General features: G+C 42.2%; 1 protein-coding gene across 1 annotated transcript; it reads right to left on the reverse strand.

The window, feature by feature from the left end:
• Positions 1 to 7,154: 7,154 nt before the first annotated feature.
• On the reverse strand, positions 7,155 to 18,451 carry rnd1b (Rho family GTPase 1b). Its single transcript, XM_020089560.2, has 5 exons — positions 18,177 to 18,451; positions 17,597 to 17,684; positions 10,617 to 10,726; positions 10,367 to 10,501; positions 7,155 to 10,086 (listed from the first exon to the last, which is right to left on the reverse strand). Exons 1-5 carry the CDS (start codon positions 18,294 to 18,296, stop codon positions 9,841 to 9,843), a joined length of 699 nt encoding a protein of 232 aa, XP_019945119.1. The 5' UTR covers positions 18,297 to 18,451; the 3' UTR covers positions 7,155 to 9,840.
• Between the last annotated feature and the right edge of the window lie 1,203 nt (positions 18,452 to 19,654).

The following is a 19,654-nucleotide window of genomic DNA, read 5'->3' on the forward strand; positions in this document are numbered from 1 at the left end:
TCCCAAAGTGGACAGAATAAAGAAATCTTAACAAAAGGATAGAATTTTTCTTTGGAGAAAGATTTGTTCAAACTGAGTCCTGGCATCTCTACCTGTCTTAATCAATAGCAAACAATGTGTGTCCCAGATTGCCTCTTCAATCTACATTTGTTTATTATTTTGTTATATGTATTTAAACTAAACATTATGAAATATTTGCGAAAATTAGAGCATAATAAACTATGATGTAACACATTAGTTAAACAGTGTAGATCTATGAATATTTTGTCTCCACTCCAGAGCTCTTTTTGAACATCAAACACTATCTCGGCAATTAAAGAGAGAGAGAGAGAGAGAGAGTTGGAGATGGAGAAGAAGAAGGGAGTGCGTGTTTAAATATTTCTAGTGTAGCATACTAATTCCTGTCACAAATGTGCCTCCGGGCCCTCTACAGTCTGTAATGAGACAGAAAGAAAGAAACATGCACATTTACTTATCAAAAACTCCCCCCAACCCAGGGATGTGTGAATCAAAACAAGAGGAGGAGGAAACAGAGAGGGAGGACACACACAGTGGGCAGGAGAATGTGTTTGGAGCTGGTGTCACTGTATCCCAGCATCTATAGCACGTATTGATTAAGCACCTTTATCTTAAAGTACTTTTTTAAAAAGACATTGACACAAACCCAGACAGCAAACCTGGCCTTATCTTTTATTACATCAAAATATACTCCCAGCTAAGACACAGAACTTCAAACAGTATCACTGACACGCTCTGAAATATTTAATCAATTCAAAATGCCGTCTTCAATAACTTTCTTATACATCCAGTCTCTGACACCATGCATCCACAGCTGGGGTTTAAGAGCCAAGAGACGAACTGGAGAAAGGAGGGCAGCAAACTGTCCGACAAAATTGACTGTCTTTGTTCCACACTGGATATTAGTTAAACTATAAAAATACATCTGAAAACATTCACTGCCCTGTCCTGTCTGCTGCTCTGACAAATACAAAGTCTCCCCTGAGAACCTGCAAGAGGGCGAAGTTTTTTAGATTTTTTTTAAATTTTTCATAATTCTTAACAGGAAATAACATGAAAATTAAATTGCGTTCATTCAGCACTTTCTTTACACAGTGCCTTTTCTATCACCACTCATACACAGCCCGAGGATACTTGCAGACTGGAGGAGCCGGGGATTGAACCACCAACCTTCCGGTTAGTACTTCCTGAGGCACAGCTGCACCTACAAGCACATTGACTAATTGTATCCCTGTCCTTTGAAGACAGTCTGCAGAGGCTGCATGGTTGTTCAGGATGGCAGTTAGCTGAGAGCCATACCCACCCATCGTCTGGCACTCAGTGGGCAGCTGTAGCTGAAGGGTAGAGCAGTCCTCCTCTAACCAGAAGTTTGGCAGTTCGATCCCAATCTTCCCTTCCCAGTGTCCTTAGGAAAGCTACTGAACCCCCAAAACAGTATATAAATACAGACCATTTTTCACAAGGTTACTTGAGTATTTGCACTATACATATGCTGCTATGAGTCAGTAAATGAAACTCTTACTGACACCACAGAATGCACACTGGAGTTAGACGGTAGAACAGGACAAATGCATTTTAAAAAGCAACTCTGCTGATCTACCTCCTCTTCTAAAAATCCACTCACTACACGTCCACTTCTTTCTTTCATCTGAAAAATAGAAAGGAAAACATGCTTTTACTACAGATGTGCTACCTGTTGTTGTCATGACAACACATCCATTCAGTGAAATCGCAGCAGATTGCCACATCAAATGCCGGTCAAATAATTAGAAGCATCTCTCATGAGGTTATCCCTCCGATCTTCACGTCTTCTTCTCCAGCTCTGCTCGGTTTAGTTCCCTGTGGATGCTACCAGCCAGTGAAGACCTCATCCCAGTGCAGCTCTTATGTAATCTGCATCAGCTCCATGCTTCAGTTCCCCCTTTGAGTATGTACATGGAAGAACATCCCTCCAGTGTGTGTATTCTCAGTACTTTAACAGCTCCCCTGTCACTAAGGATCAATGTCATCGCTCAGCTCACTGTTTCTCTCGGAGCCATCCCTCCATTTTTTTTTTTACACGCCCGTGTCCATATCTGTCGCAGCAGGACAAGAAGAGAGCATTTCTGTTCAAGCTCGACTTCATTTTGAGGTGAAAACAGACACGAGGTTCAGGCTAAAAGATGAAGAGCGAGCGAACACATCCTCCCATCTCCTCTCTCTTCCCCTCCCCCTCGGCCTTTGCTCTCTCTCCCCCATCTTCCTATTTCTTTTTGCCCACCCCCCAATAAAGCATGAGAGCAAGAGAGTTACTGCTCAGTGGGAGGGCCCTGTGTGCATCCCGGACGAAGCCGAGCACACACCTCACAATCACCCAAACCACAAAAGGCACATGCTCCCGCCTGTAGCCATGGTTCCCTAAAGAGGAGTCGCTGAGACAAAAATGAGCAGAGTGCTGCCTGCAGTACCCTCTGCCTCCCTTTTGTCTGCCCCCCCCCCACTGCTAATGCTTCTCCCATAGCTGCAGGGACCTTAAGGATAAGAGTTGCACACATGCATGCACACACATGAAGCCGATCACTGATGGATACATGCTCTCTTTAGTGGAACGCACTGCTCCTTTTAATAGCTGCCCGTGTTTTCAGAGCAGTTGTTTAATGTTCCCTGTGGGTGATGAACCTATCACAGAGCAGCTTCATCCATCAGTATATGGGCTGCCACGTTTGGATCCAGTGCCTTGATCCGTGCAATTAAAGTGCTCCTCATGCACATGACCACTGAGTACAAAGTAGTATGATGGTGCTGAAACGCAGCAGAGACACAATATGGTGTAATTATGGAGTAATTATCACTGCTGTACTCTCAGTCTGCTGCGGCTGACCTAATCTAGCTTTTTAATCAGCATGAAGGACAAAGCACTGGACCCTGCTTATTTCTCCACTGGTGCAGCTGAGGGGACGGCGGGTTATGGGCGGCGGACTTGAGCTCCATGTTATTTTGGCTTGTGCGGACACACGCAGGATGTGGCCCATAGCCAAATCTGCTGTGTTTGTGTCTGTGTGTGTGTGTGTGTGTGTGTGTGTGTGTGTGTGTGTGTGTTAAGACTACAGCCCATGCATGTACACGCCTCAGCCTTTGTGTGGTTGCCCAGTGATCACAAAGAGTGGCAGAGAGCATGTGCATGTTGTGTGTGTTTATGGTTTGGATGTAAGGTTCGGATTTGTGCATGCACACTCTGCACATTATCTGTATCAGACAATACAATCCCGTGAGAAACAAACGCTCATAAAAATCCATGGCCCATCCAGGTTGTCTTCTAAAAAATATTTCAGAGATTTCTCGACTCCTTTTGAAAAAAAAACAACACTCGGAGGAACAACTTGTGCTTTCCAACTGTGGCCACAGGGAACATTAAACAATTGCTCACATTTGACTGAGCTCATTGGTGGTGCTGCCAGGGAAGCACAAGGTCAAGAGAGAGAGCTCTGGGGGAGCCGTGGGTTTAACCACAGGAGGGAGTTTAGGGTCAAGGGTCGCACAGAAGAGAGGTGGGGGGGGGGTGGAGGAGCTGCAGCACATAAAGTGTTTACTCCTCACTGAGCTGCCTAATGATACGAATATTCTCATGTTGGATGGTTACTGATGCTGTGTGTGTAAAATGACGATCCATAGGATGACTTGATACAATATCAACAAGTAGAATAATATAGAATATTTGAGTTTTATCATAAGACACTCATCAAGAAAAGAAAATCTAAAATTGTGAGTACAAAAGACACAATGAAAATGCTGTGATCAGGCTCTGTTAAATCCTGTTATGCTTCTTTGAAAGAGGCTGAATAAGAAATTGATGGGTTTGGATTTTCTGGCCCTGCCCTGCACTGCGGCAGAGAATCTGGTGTCTGTTTGTCTAAGAGAGAGAGAGAGAGAGACAGAGAGCGAGAGAGAGAGAGAGAGAGAGAGAGAGAGGTGAGGGAGAGAGAGAGAGAGAGAGAGGAGAGAGAGAGAGAGAGAGGAGAGGGAGAGAGCACACACTGCAGGACTCAACACTTTGTCCTCCTCATCAGTAATTAAAGATTAGCACGTATCTGCACAGAAGCATACAGATGCATGCATGCATTTTTTTTGTGCCTCATTCATCAGCACCATTTTTGTTACCCATTGAAAATGTGCATGTCTGTGGCGGCTTATGGCATCAAGCTGCATGTTAAAGTCACACGTCAACCTTTTTATTTCATCTGCCTGCACACAGCTAGGAAACACAAAGAGAATGACTACTTTTGGCTGTTGTGTCCTTGCAGAGAGTTATCTGAGGACCCGGAACATCGTATTAAAATTACACAACAGCAAAGAGGTTCATCTACTCAATAGTGCTTAGCTCCCCTCACATCACCCTTTGTCCAACCCCCATCAAAAACCTACAAAAATGTCCAGTTCAGCCTGAGCTCGGACTCATTGTACTGAAATCACTAAAGGATATGAAAATGACCAATGGTGTATTTTCCATCATCAATCTGAAGTTAATTTATTTAAATGTCGGTAAGATAATGTAAGATAATGATTCTGTCACCCATGAATTTCATTTTATGATATGAATTGATATTCATTTTTGCGAGAAATGTGTGTGAATCAAAATTAATGCACAACATTTTACAGCCCATTCATTTGGCCTTGTGTGGGTAAAATCACGTCCGTCTCCAGCTTTTGTCCATAGCAACGCAGTAATCCGTGATCAAAGTGACCCTCTGTTTGTTGAGGAGACAAAGAACTTTTCTGCGGTTGTGTCTGTGGCAAAGTTTTAACAAAATGGCAGAGCTGATCCTGAAAGCTCTCTGGATTGTTCCATGATGCCACTTCTTCTTAACCGAGCCCTCGAGGTACAAGCTACAGCTGAGTGGGCAATTGAACTCCCTGTGCCTGTCCAGATGTTGGCCTAATTTACTACGACGAGCAGCGTATGTGGCCCATTTACATGTCCTCACACCCAGTGTGTGTGCCCCCATGTGTACAATGTCAGCCTCTACCTCAGGTGCTCCAGCAGTCAGCTCACCAATGGCCCATGATTCATTTTGTTTTTAGCACTCTTGGTCTCGAGCAAGTGTTTTTTTGGCAAAAAGTTTTGCTGTATGAGTTCTGATCTCCAGACCAGAGAGGCACTGAAGTGCAAATCACAAATGGGAACACACTACAGCAAATCAAAAACACAACAGCAAATCAAAAAATCAACAGCAAATCAAAACACAACAGCAAATCAAAAAATCAACAGCAAATCAAAACACAACAGTAAATCAAAAAAACAACAGTAAATCAAAAAATCAACAGCAAATCAAAACACAACAGTAAATCAAAAAAACAACAGTAAATCAAAAAATCAACAGCAAATCAAAACACAACAGTAAATCAAGACACAACAGTAAATCAAAAAATCAACAGCAAATCAAAACACAACACCGTACAGGACATCTCTGGTTCAACATCCAAGAGAACACAGAGAAATTAATTATATATTTTTTTTACTTCAATGTTCAAACACTATAATGAAGAAAAAATTGCCTAACCACATAATTCTGTGTCGTACCAATGCAAAACTCTCAGAATCATCAGACCAAAAATTTAATGAATAAGAAAATGTTGTTGGAGTTTTGTTTCACATTCCTACCAAGGATTATTTACCTTTTCATAGATTAGAAATGTTTTGGTAAAAACGTTGGTGGAAAAGTACATGTTATAGGCTCATTGACAAACAGAGTGACAGTTGCAGTATAGCAAGTGAACATAGTGAGGCATTAAGAGGCTATACATTATATTTAACTAAAGGGTTGGTAAAGAACAAAACTAAAATCTATGAATATTATATTTTTATCCCAGAAATATGTCTCCAGAACGAATAAGCCTTAAATTACAGGAGCGACCTGGATTAAATGTGTCACTGTGTCACAGCACCATTACAGCTGCTTTAAAGTCTAGTTAGAGCACTGGAAGGAGAGGCTGGTTGGGCTGCTGGCACCTCTGTGGCATCAGGCCAGTCGTAGACACCTCAACATCTGGAGGAGACCAGATGTGGCATGTTTGAAGACAGACGAGAGCAGCAGCCTCGTGCATCTTCAGAAGTGACAGGGAAGCTGTGAAGATTTCCAACAATCTGTAAGGTTGAATGTGAGCCAAGTGCGAGCTGTCTACACCTTTAAAACGTGACACGTGATTTAGTTTTATTCATCCAAAGTTGTATTTTTCATCAATGGTGCACAACGAAACTTTATCATGTCGTTATTATGCAGTTTGTCAATTGCACATCTGACTGACAGGTTTTTCTTCCTCCAGTCTGTGATTAACTCACTGATCGTCAGTGACTATGCAGAAAATGAGGTGATAGGAAATGTCAGCAGTCCCTCATCCATCCCTGTTAAACTTTGCTCTACCCTTAATGAGACATGATCTGTATGCATGCAGCGACACAGAGCTTGTTAAAGGAGTTATTAGCTCTGATAGCGTGGAGGACGTAAGCACCCCAGTTCATACAGAGATTCTTGAAGTGATACACCACTGGAGACATGTGTTCACTTTCATTACAGCGCCTTCAGAAATATGTGATCAGAAAAATGATAGGAGGGTAAGAACAAAATATAAGGCATCAGAGTATTTTTAACTGTTTTATGAAATGTGTAAAACATTTTTGATCAATGTTCAATACCACTGTTTGATGGAAGTTTAAATTAAAATCATTGTATAACGTAAAGAGACTAATGCAAAGTACTGTATTCTGGGAACTATCTGAAATAACTGAGACACTATATGTTGTATGAATATGTGACTTTGTGGTAGTGGGGGGTGGTCAGTGTCGGTGGCAGGAGGGAGAGAGTGGACAGGTGGCTCAGGGATTGGTGCCAGGGAGAGAGTCTGATTGTGTACAGGTGTACTGCGTTTGCTAATGACTCTCTCCCCCCTTTTATCAGCAGTAGCGTGCTGGGACAAAAGAGAGACACTCCCCAAGAAGCGACCTGGAGGAGCACAGCAAAACGTGACTGATATATGCATGTGTATATGTGTGTGGTGAGAAAAACTTAACTGAGCACTGATGTAGACTCATCTGTGACGAGGAACCCACGGTGGCACGAGTGTGCTACAGACTTAAATTTGAAATGACAGGAAAACAATAATTCAAGGGTGCCAGACAGGGCAAGCTTTATTGAACACAGCAAAAAAACATAAAAGAAAAAAAAGACAAAATTGGTTTTAAACGAATGTCGACCGATAAAAGGCAAAAAAAATAGCAACTAAATAAATATTCACATCATTAACAATATTTCCATGACATCCTTGACAATATCTTACAGTGATTATAAAACAAGAGACAGTATGTACAATCATACAACTTTAATAAGACATGCTTAGGGGTTTGACTGCACCATTGCACCACACACTGACTACTACACAAAGACTGCAAAATAACCGACAAGGTCCGTCCCATCTTCAGAGGTCCTGGCATCACAGCGCCGAACCCAAGAAAAACATCAAGAAACCTTCTTTTTAAAACAAACCTGGCAATAAATGCATAACTGATGCTCTGATAACAAATGTGGGGATGTTTGCTTGTGAGCCAACCACCTCTGTCCACACACTCAACCCAAGAGCCAGTCTCCATGTTTCCTACGCTGAATTGTTGCTAGGCAATACCGAGGAATTTGGTGTGTGACCATGAACTGGGAGCCTTTGTGCAAATCACCCCTGTAAGTTCCTGCGACCACCAAGGGGAAGGCCCCGGCTTCATCAAGATGCTACAACCATCTCAGGGAGATATTTCCAAAACAACACTGGTACGCACATCATGCATTTTAAATACAAAAAAAAGAAGAATGGAAAATATGGAAAAATAACTTTCTTTGGACAGGGCCAGCCTGTGCATTTTGATTACTTGTTTACTTGTTGTCCTTAGTCCCACATTATTTCATTAATTTCCCCCACAAACTAGCCCTTTTGACAAGATGATTTTTTCCCAATTTAAAAAGCATGTCACTGTCAACTCACACAAGCAATTCAAGAAAGTCCGGCTGCCTCAGTACTTTTTAAAAATTATGATCATGTAAAATTGACAGCAAAGTCTCCAACGCTGTTGTTCCCTCTTATTCGCATACGCCGTTTTTTTTTTACTACTATGATGCCGTCATTGGTTATTTTATACACCAGAGGCTACTTACACGGAGGAGGAGGGGCAAACACAGATCAACAGCCTCTTTGTACAGCAGGGATGGTTTTCGCTCGCATGTCCATGGAGCATTTAGAGCATGACAGTAATCACAAAGCTCCGCCTTTATTGCCACACGGGTAACCTTGCATCACAAGCACTTAAATCATTATTGCTTTATGGTTAGAAGCACAGAGATCGATGCTGCACACAAATATAACCATGAAGCCAAAGATTTCAGCTCAGGAAAGGGTCCATGTTTTGCACCGCAGTCATTGTAGCTTATAGTAAGTGCTGCTTATTGGAGGTCAATAGATAAACAAGAGACGCAAAACTCATCTCGGAAGAAAACTTGGGTTGTGAGTGCTACATTGAATTGTTGGAAATGAGAGAAATCCACAGGCATATTACAGTCGTCAAAAAATCTCAGTGACTTCTGGGTAAGTGATATGAAAGGCTTTTTGTTCAAAACTGCATACCATCTGAGATTTGTTGGAAAACTGTCAACGATGCAATGCTACAAATCTTCTGAGAAATATTTGAAATTACAAACCAGATCCTCCCGTTAGCAGTGAGCCAGAATCAAGTAGGCGACTGCAGGCATCATCCACTTTTTAAATAAGCCACATAGCGCTGGGGTCAATAACCAGCCACAGCTTCATAAATCACTCTCAACAGCTCGCCATTGAACCGTTTGTGTTCAGGCTCCTGGTCACAACAACAACAGAGTCTCTTCTCATCCCTTTAAAATCATGTGTCTGTCCCGTCACCAATACAGTATTTTAAAATAAGACTCCAGCTGTGACAGCAGAGACACCGGAAGCACAGTTAAACTTCCCTTTATTTTTATTTCGTGTGTATCGTTATTTCTGCAGTTATTTTACACACACACTCTCCTCCAATTAGTCCACTGAAAGCTTGTGGAGGAGCGCTGGAGCAGAGCTACACAACCATGCATCAACAATCCATGCAGGTTGATATAGTCTAGACTGCTGTCTGCACTCACAGCTCTTATCCCTGCTCTCATCACCACTGAGACAATGAAAACAGCCCTCTATGTAACAGCTCTCACTGTGGCGTGTCCCACTCCCTCTACACCTCTGTGCTCTCACAGGTCGAAATGGGGACAACAGCGACAAGCTATTTTGCACCGCACACACCTTTGCTAAGAGGGATGTACAGGATTTTTGCTAATTCCTGACGGTCTCATGCTAGATTTATTTTTGCACTTAGAAAAATATCCATTGAATCGTCTAAGAGGCATTTACATCACAAGATTTAACGTCACACGTTGCACATATTGGACAAAATCAACATGTGCCTAGAGAGAGTAAAATCAGACAGATGTAACACCAGTTTAGTTGCATACTGTTTACAGGTGAAGACATGAGAGCTCAATGATCAAACCTTGACTGATACTGTTTGTTTGAAAGCAAGATTAACAGTAGTGGAGAAAGATGGATGTGCGCTAAAAGGTTCAGGAGCAAGTGGACAGCGAGGTGTCCACCTCTTCTGAGGGGCGTTTTGGTTTCCGGGGGGGTGAGGGAAGGATTCAGCAGGAAGCCCTGATAAAACCATCATGCCCACCCCCCCTTCCCCGAGACCAAAGAGGCAAGGGGCCGGGTGTCGCATGTGAGGACTGTAACCCGAGAGGTCTTCACTCACATGACCGAGCAGCTCTTGGCCTTCTCCTTCTTGAAGGTGGAGGAGAGCAAATCCGACTTGCTGGGCAGGTGGAGAAGTCTTTTGGAGAGGCGGCGGGTGGGGCTGGGCTTCTGGAGGGGCTGCAGCTTGTTGATGCAGGCCATCGCTGCGGTGCGAAACACGCTGTGGATGCTTTTCTCTGAAGTGAACGCCGAGCACTCCAGGTAAGCCTCTGCACCCAGCTGCTTGGCCATAGCAGAGCCCTGAAAATAAGTGATGAGTGATGATGGGCGCTATTTAACACATCCTTTAATAAATGATCACAGCTTTTTATTTGCAGCAGGGTCACAGCCTGAACAGATTATATGATATACTATGTGTCAATCATCGAATGGTCCCTCATAAAATAAAGACAAATATTAATCCCTCAAAGAAAATGTTTGAAAAAATGCTCCATTTAATTTTTGCCATACATGGTTTCTGTTCAAATTGAATATACTCCTGAAAGGCAACATGCTAATGTGGTAACCTATTGTGTCTCACCTGCTCATAGGCCATGGGAGTCTGTTTCTGATTGGACAGCTCCATCAGCGTGCAGACGTCTGTGCGCAGGTCAATCTTACAGCCAATGAGCAGGATGCGTGTGCTTGGACAGAAGTCTAGGATCTCAGTTTTCCACTGTGAAGACAAAAGGTTGGTTATTTCAGAGGACAGTGAATAATGGTTTACTTTCTAAAGGAAAAGAAATCACAATGAAAGCAGCAGTGAGACATAACGTGCAGAAGTCTTTTACCTTCTTCAGACTGCTGTCCACGGTGTCAGGACGACTGATGTCAAAACACAGCAACACTGCATCTGAGTCACTGTAGCACAGAGGCCTCACGTTGTCATAGTATGGAGAACCTTATGGGGCAGAGACGAGAGAATCATCAATGTGAATAAAAGACAAACTGATACCTCTGATGTCAAATAGTTTCATCGGTGAAATTAGACCACAGAACTGTTTCCTTGACGACCAAAACACATTAGTGGTGAATGGATTTATTTTTCATCTGTGTTTGTTTCTTTGTTATTTAGCAGGATGACCCTAAAAACTAGGGAAACTACAGATTAACAAGAAACTTGAAGGAATATTTTGTGGATCTGGATTTTTAAATTTTCTTTAACATTGTGAGATATTTCCACACACTTGTGACTTTTTGAAAATAGTAATGCAGAGATCTTTATAAAGAAATATCCTAAAACCTATGAACAGGGGACATTTTCAACTGGAGTTCAAGACTCGGATATCTTTGATCGTTATTCATTGACCGTATGGTAACAAATATTCCTTTCAGCTACATCAGAGAATAGACATTGTGTTGAATGTAAACAGTTTTCAGAAAATGTCTGTGTGCACGGTCTGTGTATCTGATACACATGCAATACGCAATATGGTGATAACGTATGTGCTCTTCTTGTTCAAATTGAGTTTCATTGATTTCTATTGTTGATTTGTGAGATAAAAGTTTCAGGAGAATCTATTTCAGCCACCATTTTGTAGCCAAACGTCCTCAGTGTTTAACTCATCTTCACTGTGAAGCAGTAACACACTTACAGTTTTTAGTTCTAAAAGTTTATCTACAAGTTGTTTTCCCCTAATGTTTTATGGGAAATGTCATAACATCACATCAAAGTTACTGGCTAAATTTGCATTATAAATTGTATAAGACTTCATGTGCTAAGCCAATAAAGAAGTCATTTAAATTCACTATAAAGTGGGGACTGTTTGAGGTATTGATTGCCTTGACAACAGGCGGTTGGTCAGTAAAAATGTGTGATGGAGCAGTGCAGGTAGAGCTGTAGAATACAGCTGCAGGGATTATGTGAAATCGGCATCACTTCTCCTGCTGAGCCTCACTTTGCTGTCCCTGAACCCCCCCCTCTATCCCCTGCTGGCATTTCAGAGGGACAGAAGATGACAATCGAGCACTAAATCCTCATTGATCTTCTCTTGCAGTAGATTACGCAAGTGAAACGGTGGGGCTCGGGGCAGGCAGACGCTCCCACTCATGCTCAGAATCCTTAAGTAAGCCACCCACCCCCCCAAAAATCCTCCGCTCTGCACTGATACCTCCAGTCCCTCTGTTACCACAGCAACAGCCTTGAAATCCGCCATCTACATCAGGCATTCCTCCCACCTCTCCATAAAGGCTCGCCTTAACTGCCAATCAATCATTTTACACAGCAAACAGCCCACCCACCTACTGTTGGGGACATTCCTCTGCTCTGTGACAGAGTTGGGGACCACAGATACAAACATCCATCACACAAAAACACACATTCAATGCGAGCAACACACCTAATGACACACACACGCTCACAAATTTAAATTTGGCTGCAGCCAGAGGTGATACCAATCTGTGATAAGATGAAACAGAAGAGGAGCAGCTCAATGGGATTAAACATGTTTACTTTAGGCTCCATGTGAATCCCAAAAGGGATTCATTGTTCCTCTTATAGGCGCAGATAACAGAGGCAGTGTGTGTAATCACTCATTAGATGTTACACAACCCATCCTAATTGATTTACACCATAGAAAACAATGCATCAGAAGAAAACATATGAAAAATAAAGCACACGCAACATGGATGTTTGCATACAGATCAGTTCCATGAATACTTAATGATTTTCCACATTATCAAAGGGTAAAACTGAATTTGCCAGCTGCCGGGCGCTGTGAGTGGAATAATGACAAGCTGTGATGAAATTCCTCAGGGCTCAGGGTCCTGGAGAAAGTAAACATCACTGCAAAGGAACAAAGGGACGCGATTTTCATGTGTTTTCATATCTTTAAAATAAAAATGACCGTTCTCCGGTAAATTAACTAAAATATCCTGATTAACGTAAATGATTCACTACAACTGTATTCAACAAGAGGAGAGAAGCTGCCTTAAGAATGAAATTTACATCCATACAATGCCCTAACACAATTTCTCATCTGTGAGACAACTTTACATTTGATGACTGTGAAAATTGACACACATTCACACCAGAGCAATTAGCACCACCGGGATGTTGAGTCTGTGTGTGTGTGTGTGTGTGTGTGTGTGTGTGTTGTGTCTCTGAGGCACTATAAATCTTCTCAATCACACTGCAGAGGGGGTGCTCACACTGCTGGGAACCTGGGTGTGATTCTGCATTAAATGGCCAGTGATCTAATCAATGAAAAGCTGCACAGATGCTGTGCAGGGGGTCAGAGAGCCTGAGCAATTAAAGCTGACAAATTAGTTTGGTAGAATTATCCTGTCAAGAGGGAAGGGTGATGGAGGACACATCCAGGGCGTTTTGTATGTTACTCAACCCTCCACTGAAATTGATTTTATCTTCTTTTTTTGGACAAAGGATGCACCAAAGGCGTATTTATACCACCTTTAAAGGAAATAAGTGAAAATAAATGATATGAATGTGTAAATGGTAATATTTAAAGCTCTGCAGCTTTGGCAGCTCTTTCCCAACACTCCAGGATCCAGTTTCTAATCCTGGAAGAGATCACAGTTTCAATTGTGTTTCAAAAAAAGGAGAGGAAGAGAGGAGAGGAAGAGAGGAGGGAAAGCTGTGCATCCTACTGAGGCGGATCACAAAGTGCCCTCCTGTGCCATTAATCCTTCAACCCCTGCAGTGTGATATCACAGGGTTCCAGTCTCTGACTCTCTCACTCTCATCCCTCCTGCTTTTCTTTGCAACGGTCCAGAGATAGCCCCGGACAGACAGATCAATGCACATGCAGCGCCTAACCATGGCCCAAATGTTTTTCTTTTCTTCCCCTTTTCTCAACAGCATGCCGCCACAACAGATGGAGAGTTTGTGAGGCATGAAACGTGGAGAGCGAAGCTGACGAACTGGGGGAACGGAGGGAAAATGAAAACGAGCATAGCCAAATTCCATGTGGCTGAGCTCGATTCCATCCTTCTTGATGGTGCAGCGCCCAGAGCCAAGAGTTGTTGAGGTGGAAATTGGGCCATTCAGTATGAAAGTAGGCTTCACAGGGCCGAGACTTGTGTTGAAGCACACAGGTGGGGGATGGGAGGATCCGATTCGCCGTGCGTGCGTGCATGACTGAGTGTATTTCTGTGCTTAATCAACTGAGTGACATAGCCCGTCTCCATCATTAGCAAACTCCTCTCTGACAGAGAGAATACAGGGGTCAGACAGATAAATGATCCAGTGATGGGATGACTCACAGATTTGGGGATGAGAGTGTAGCCCTGCCCCTCCACCCACACTCAGCCGGCTGGGAGCTGTGCTGCTGCTGCTGCTGCTGCTGATAACTATAGGCTTTACAGACATGGCAAAAAAAAAACACACTACATTGCATCAGACAGTTGTTCCCTGGTTTCACATGCCAGAGCCAGTCAGAATCAGCACTGAAGCCCCCTGCAGGGAGAGGGAGGATGATTCTTTGTTCCTGTGCATCACCACGTCTGAAATGCTAACAAGCTTTGCTTTGAAACCTGACACTGTCAGAGCTCATCACTCTGTGGATTCTGAAGTTGAGTCAAACAACAGTCTGTTTAAGAAGTTTCTTACATTTTATAGAGCGAGCGATTGATTGATGAACCATAAAGAAGATAAATCTAGAATGGAAATAATCATTAGCTGTATTCTTTAGATAGACTGAACCAGTACATCACTGAGCGCTGAGTGGCCATTAGAACTGACTGATATCTAACCATTAACAAAATGATTGTCTGTTAACAATGTCTCTCTTCTACAGTTATACAGATTGTTTCATCAGCTTAAATGGATGTTGGGCTCATTCCAACCAACTTTCATTTAGCCATATATCAATTAAGAAATTATTATAGATAAGGCATCCTCTAAACCTCAATAGATTTATCTATTGAGAGCGTTCAACCTGAATTAAATTACTCAATAACACCGTAAAGAGATCCATTATTCGCTACAGACGATGGACAGTGCTCGCCTTCCTTTCTCTTCCTCTCTTCTCTTCTCCCCCCTGCATGTCTGATCAGACTGGGCTGATTAAAACTGGTGGATTGATTTTGGTCTGTAAATCCAATGGCGGAGCCGGGTTGAAGGAGCTGATGAGGTCAGTCTAATCAATGAGGGGGAGTCAGGATAATGAGGAGACCCTCTCGGTGCGGTGCAGTTCCACGCAATTAGAGCAAATTACAGTAAGAAGAGAAAAGTGTTCAGTGCAAGTAACCAATTGCTTCTGCGGCTGTCGTCCATCACCAGCAGCACTGACAAGAGATACATTAGAGACCTCTATAAAGAAAATAAAATTGAGGAGGAGGAGATGTAAGTTCTCCTCTAAGTGGAACAGGAAAGTGAAAAGTCTTTAAATCAAACCCAAAGCCTGTTTTAAAAAATGAAATTGAAATATTAATACCAATGTAGGATTTTGTGGATTTGTTTATTTATAGCTGTCTGTACAGTATATAACTAAAGCTCAACTCATTTTTATCCTTAGGGCAATTTAACTTTTTAATCCCACTTTTCCTACAGTTCTTTGTTTAGTTGATTCATTTGGTTTGATAGATACATTTTCTTTAAATGAAATTTCATGTACTGTATTTAATCCTAAAACTTTGAATTTTGCTCTTGCTCTATTTTGCAAATGTTACTATTTCTTATTTGTGTTTTCTTAGTTTCTTCTATACTGTAAATGAGGTCTCTTCTTCAATGTAATAAAAATAAAGGTTGAATATGTTGCATTATATTTTAATTTGTAATGTATCATGTGTGTTGGTTATTGTATCGGTTCATTGTTCCTCGAAGTGGAAGACACGTGCAAATAAGCCAGAAGTTTTTTTTTCCATGGGTAACAAGGGAGCGACAAGAAGGAAAGAGAGGAAAAGAGAGAGAGAGAGAGAGAGAGGGGGAAAGTGTGTGAGACTCATTGGATAAGTTAGAAGGGGTGGTGGCCGTGTGGTCCTATTCAGAGTCTTAATCCCCTGCATCATGCTGTTTGAGTGGTGACCTGGGGCAGCATATGGAGGCAAATGCAGGTCACCAGAGTTTCTGAGCTGCCTCTTGTCTGTCTGCTCCAGAAAAACCTTCCTGCTCGACAGGATGTCTCCCTGCATGTCCATCATCTGCAGGCACCGGGCCCACTCCTGCTGGCCAGTCCCAAGGTCCACAGTCTGGGATTAAACAGCAGGATTTGGTCTGGGGAGAGAATTACACTCACTGCATCCCTACTGCCGCTTTTGGATGATGTGGGGGAAACAAATATGAGGACACAGTACAAACTGCATCGTCTCATACAAGTGGGTCTGTTACATAAAGGATTTGTCGTACAGACACACACGAGCCAGCTTGCTCAGCCACGGCGACCTACTGAAACTGCACATACTGTACGTACAGCTCCATGTGCATGCAGAGGGATGTTGGCTGCAGAGAAAAAAACCATTGTGCAGTGAGCATGAAGGGGGAATCAAACAGGTGTTCCAGACCCGTGCTCACAGAATTCAGGTCAACACGCTGAACAACAGATCCCCGGGGAGATCCACACTGACACATTGACCCTCTTTTTCACGCTTTGTGTAAATGAACATATGATGCACAAAGTCAGCAATAACAACAAGTGAAGTGGAATAATCTCTGTCTTTCTGCCAATAGTGAAACACAGACATGTTCAATCCTTCTTCCTGCCACATGGAAACAATTCATGGGGTCATTAAGAGCTACCAACTCCTGAAATTTAAGATCTTACAGCCGACACTTGCTATACAATGAACTTTGTGGGTATACACATGTTTTTTAAACGTGGGTAAACACACTGAATAACGGTGATTGACCCCTTTCCCAGAGGAGCTTGTCTTTCTCTTTCTTTTTCCTGTCTGACATCCCGAACGTGCTGGAAACCAACAGTTCGGAATCCAACCGTAAACCTTGCTAGTGTTGACTCTTGCACGATATGAAGAAACACATGTTCGCAAATAAAAAACAATAAGTTCACAAAGGTTCATGGCTATTAACGCACCGATGCCCGTAAGTTAACTGCACGTCATAAAGTTGCAACTAGAAAAGGTGCAGACCGCCAAAATAAAAAAGAAGAAGAAATTACTCAGGTGTCATGTTTCTGTCACTGCTGATAAAAACCAGTCTACTGCAGAGTCATTTGACTCGAGAATGCTAATTGTATCCATTCCCATTGTAGCCAGATGTTAGTGGGTGTAAGTAGTTTTTTGACCACTGTGAGAGGGCCTCTAGAATGACCGGGCTTTTACAATCAGGGCCCCGAGGCTCTGGAACTCCTTGCCTGAAGAAATTGGATTTACCAGCACTCAACCTTTTTTAAAATCACTGCTTAAATCATTTATAGGGCTCCCTTTTAAAGCTGGATTTCAAACTGGTTTTGATGGATGTTGTGTATTTTCTAATTTGTTGTCTCTCTTATTTTTGTATTGTTGCATGTTGTTTTATTCCCATGTGTGATGTAAAGCATTGTGTAATCTTGTTCATAGGAGCTACATGGAAAAAGTTGAATTATTATTGATGATTATACAGTAGAAGGATTAATCTGAAAGATGAATCGGACTCAACAGGTGCACATGATGTGTGTCCCTCACTAATGGTTGACAGGAAGCAGAATGAGGCCTGTCCCAACACCAACTGGTGTCTCCACCACTATCTTCTCTACTTTCATTGCATTCCCAGCACACACACATCCTGATCTCCAGCCTCCTCCCTCGGTGGTGCAGACAGACAGTGGCAGGCCACGATAGGCCACACAGATGAGAGGAGCAGAGGCGGATCACTTACCTGAGGTGTCCCACAGACTGAGCTCCACTCGCTGCTCCTCCAGCTCCAGACAGGCCGTGTAGTTCTCGAACACCGTGGGCACGTAGGTCTGGGGGAGCAATTAGCAGCGCGGTGCCATTAGTGTGGAGGTGTCAGGCGTAACAGAATTTATCAGGATAATAAGTGCGACACGAAAAAAAAAAAAAAAAAAAACACGCATCGAGGAATCAAATGAAATAAACATGAGCCTCATCAGAATGTGATGCGATTTCAGATCCATCAATCACTTGGATCACTGCAGCTGCAGCACATGCGCCAATGAAGCAGCCACACGTGCATGTAAAGGAAATACAACCTCCATGGTTAATGCCACGGAGGAGATTATGTCACTCAAAGTATTTTACCATACATGCTTTAAAACTAAAGCTAAAGGATGAGATCTGAGAAAAATGCGCATGAGCACAATCACTGCAACAGACGCACTGCTTTTTCTCTCCTGCCATCCTCAGTCATTTAGAAACAATGTACTCTTATAATGAAAATACACAGAAGCTGATGTGCATGCATTGGTTTGAACCACATTAGAGCATCGGAAGCTTACCTCTGGATAACAGTCCTTCGCCAGGACTTGCAACATCGCTGTTTTTCCGCATTGAACGTCTCCCACAAGAACCAGTTTACATCTCACGACCAGCGGTTGTGTATTTCTCCTTTCCTTCATGATGGTGACTGTGGTCCAGTGTGTTTGTTAATAAGAGAAAATCTAAGACAAGCAGCAGAGCAGCCCAGGTTTGATTCCCAGTGTGGTGTGATGGAGCGTCCCTGTGAGTCTCAGTCTCTCTCTCTCTCTCTCTCTCTCTCTCTCTTTCTCTGGATTCCCGCAGTTGATCTGATTGAATTTGCCACTGCGCCTCTTTATAAGGGCGAGCAGCAGCCAATCAGAGCTCAGCATTCCACAGGCTCTCTAACATCCCTCTGCTGCAACTTAGTGACCAGCATCACAGTCAAGGATGCTACAGCTTTATTTTCCATTTACTTCAGAATACAGTGGAAGGTTATACTAAGAAGAATATAATAGTAGTAGTAGAAGTTGTAGTAGTAGTAGTAGTAGTAGTAGTAGTAGTAATAATAATAATACTGATAATAATAGCAATAAAAACAATAATAATAAAAATAATAATAATAATGACAATAATAACAAACTTTATGTGTATAACACCTTTCATACAAGACATGCAGCTCAATTATATTTGGAAATAAGAACAAGTTAAAATGTCATTCAAAATAAGAATAGAGCAGGTTGTCAGAAACCTAAGAACATATTAAAATTACATTTAAAAGAAAAGAAAAATAAAATAAAACAGAAATTATAAATGAAAATTACAAAAAATATAACATTGCAGGAGTGCAGGCAAATGCACGATCTACTTAAAGGATGAAGGAGAAATGTTTTATGATTAAAAACATTTTTTTAGACAGAATAGATAGATTTTTCATTATGACCTTTTAATATTATATACCCTGATGGCATGAGGATCTAAGCCACTTCAAGCAATGATGCAGCACTACTGGTCTTCCTGTGGCCCAGACAAAATGGATATCAGCCTCAAGTTGCCCACTTAAAATAACAAATGTTACCGAAATATCCTAAACAAATTAGGGCTTGTGAGAGTCCCTCACTGCAGACCTCTGTTTTGTCACCTGTGGGTCTCGACACTTAGCCTGCAGCAAATTGATTGATTGGATTGATTTGACACTGGATCAATAGCACACCACTGAATGAGCACAACGGGACCGAAAGACAAATCCACCGTGGACTAATTAGTTTACCTTAATCTGCACTACAGAGTCAAGTCACTTTCAGGCAAACAACTCAGCTGCTTCTATTTGAAATGATTTTTTATTTGTCACTTTCATAATACACATACATGGGGGCAAAATGCTGCACTCCACAGATCAGAGTGCAGGTCACATTTAAAAACAGCATTATTCATTTCATATAAAAACATAACAAATGTAAAAACAGAGCAGAGTTAAGTGCTTGTGAAATTTCTGCATATCATCCTTTGTTGTTGTTGA

The sequence above is a fragment of the Paralichthys olivaceus genome, chromosome 6, assembly GCF_024713975.1.
Source record: "Paralichthys olivaceus isolate ysfri-2021 chromosome 6, ASM2471397v2, whole genome shotgun sequence".
Lineage (NCBI taxonomy): Eukaryota > Metazoa > Chordata > Actinopteri > Pleuronectiformes > Paralichthyidae > Paralichthys > Paralichthys olivaceus.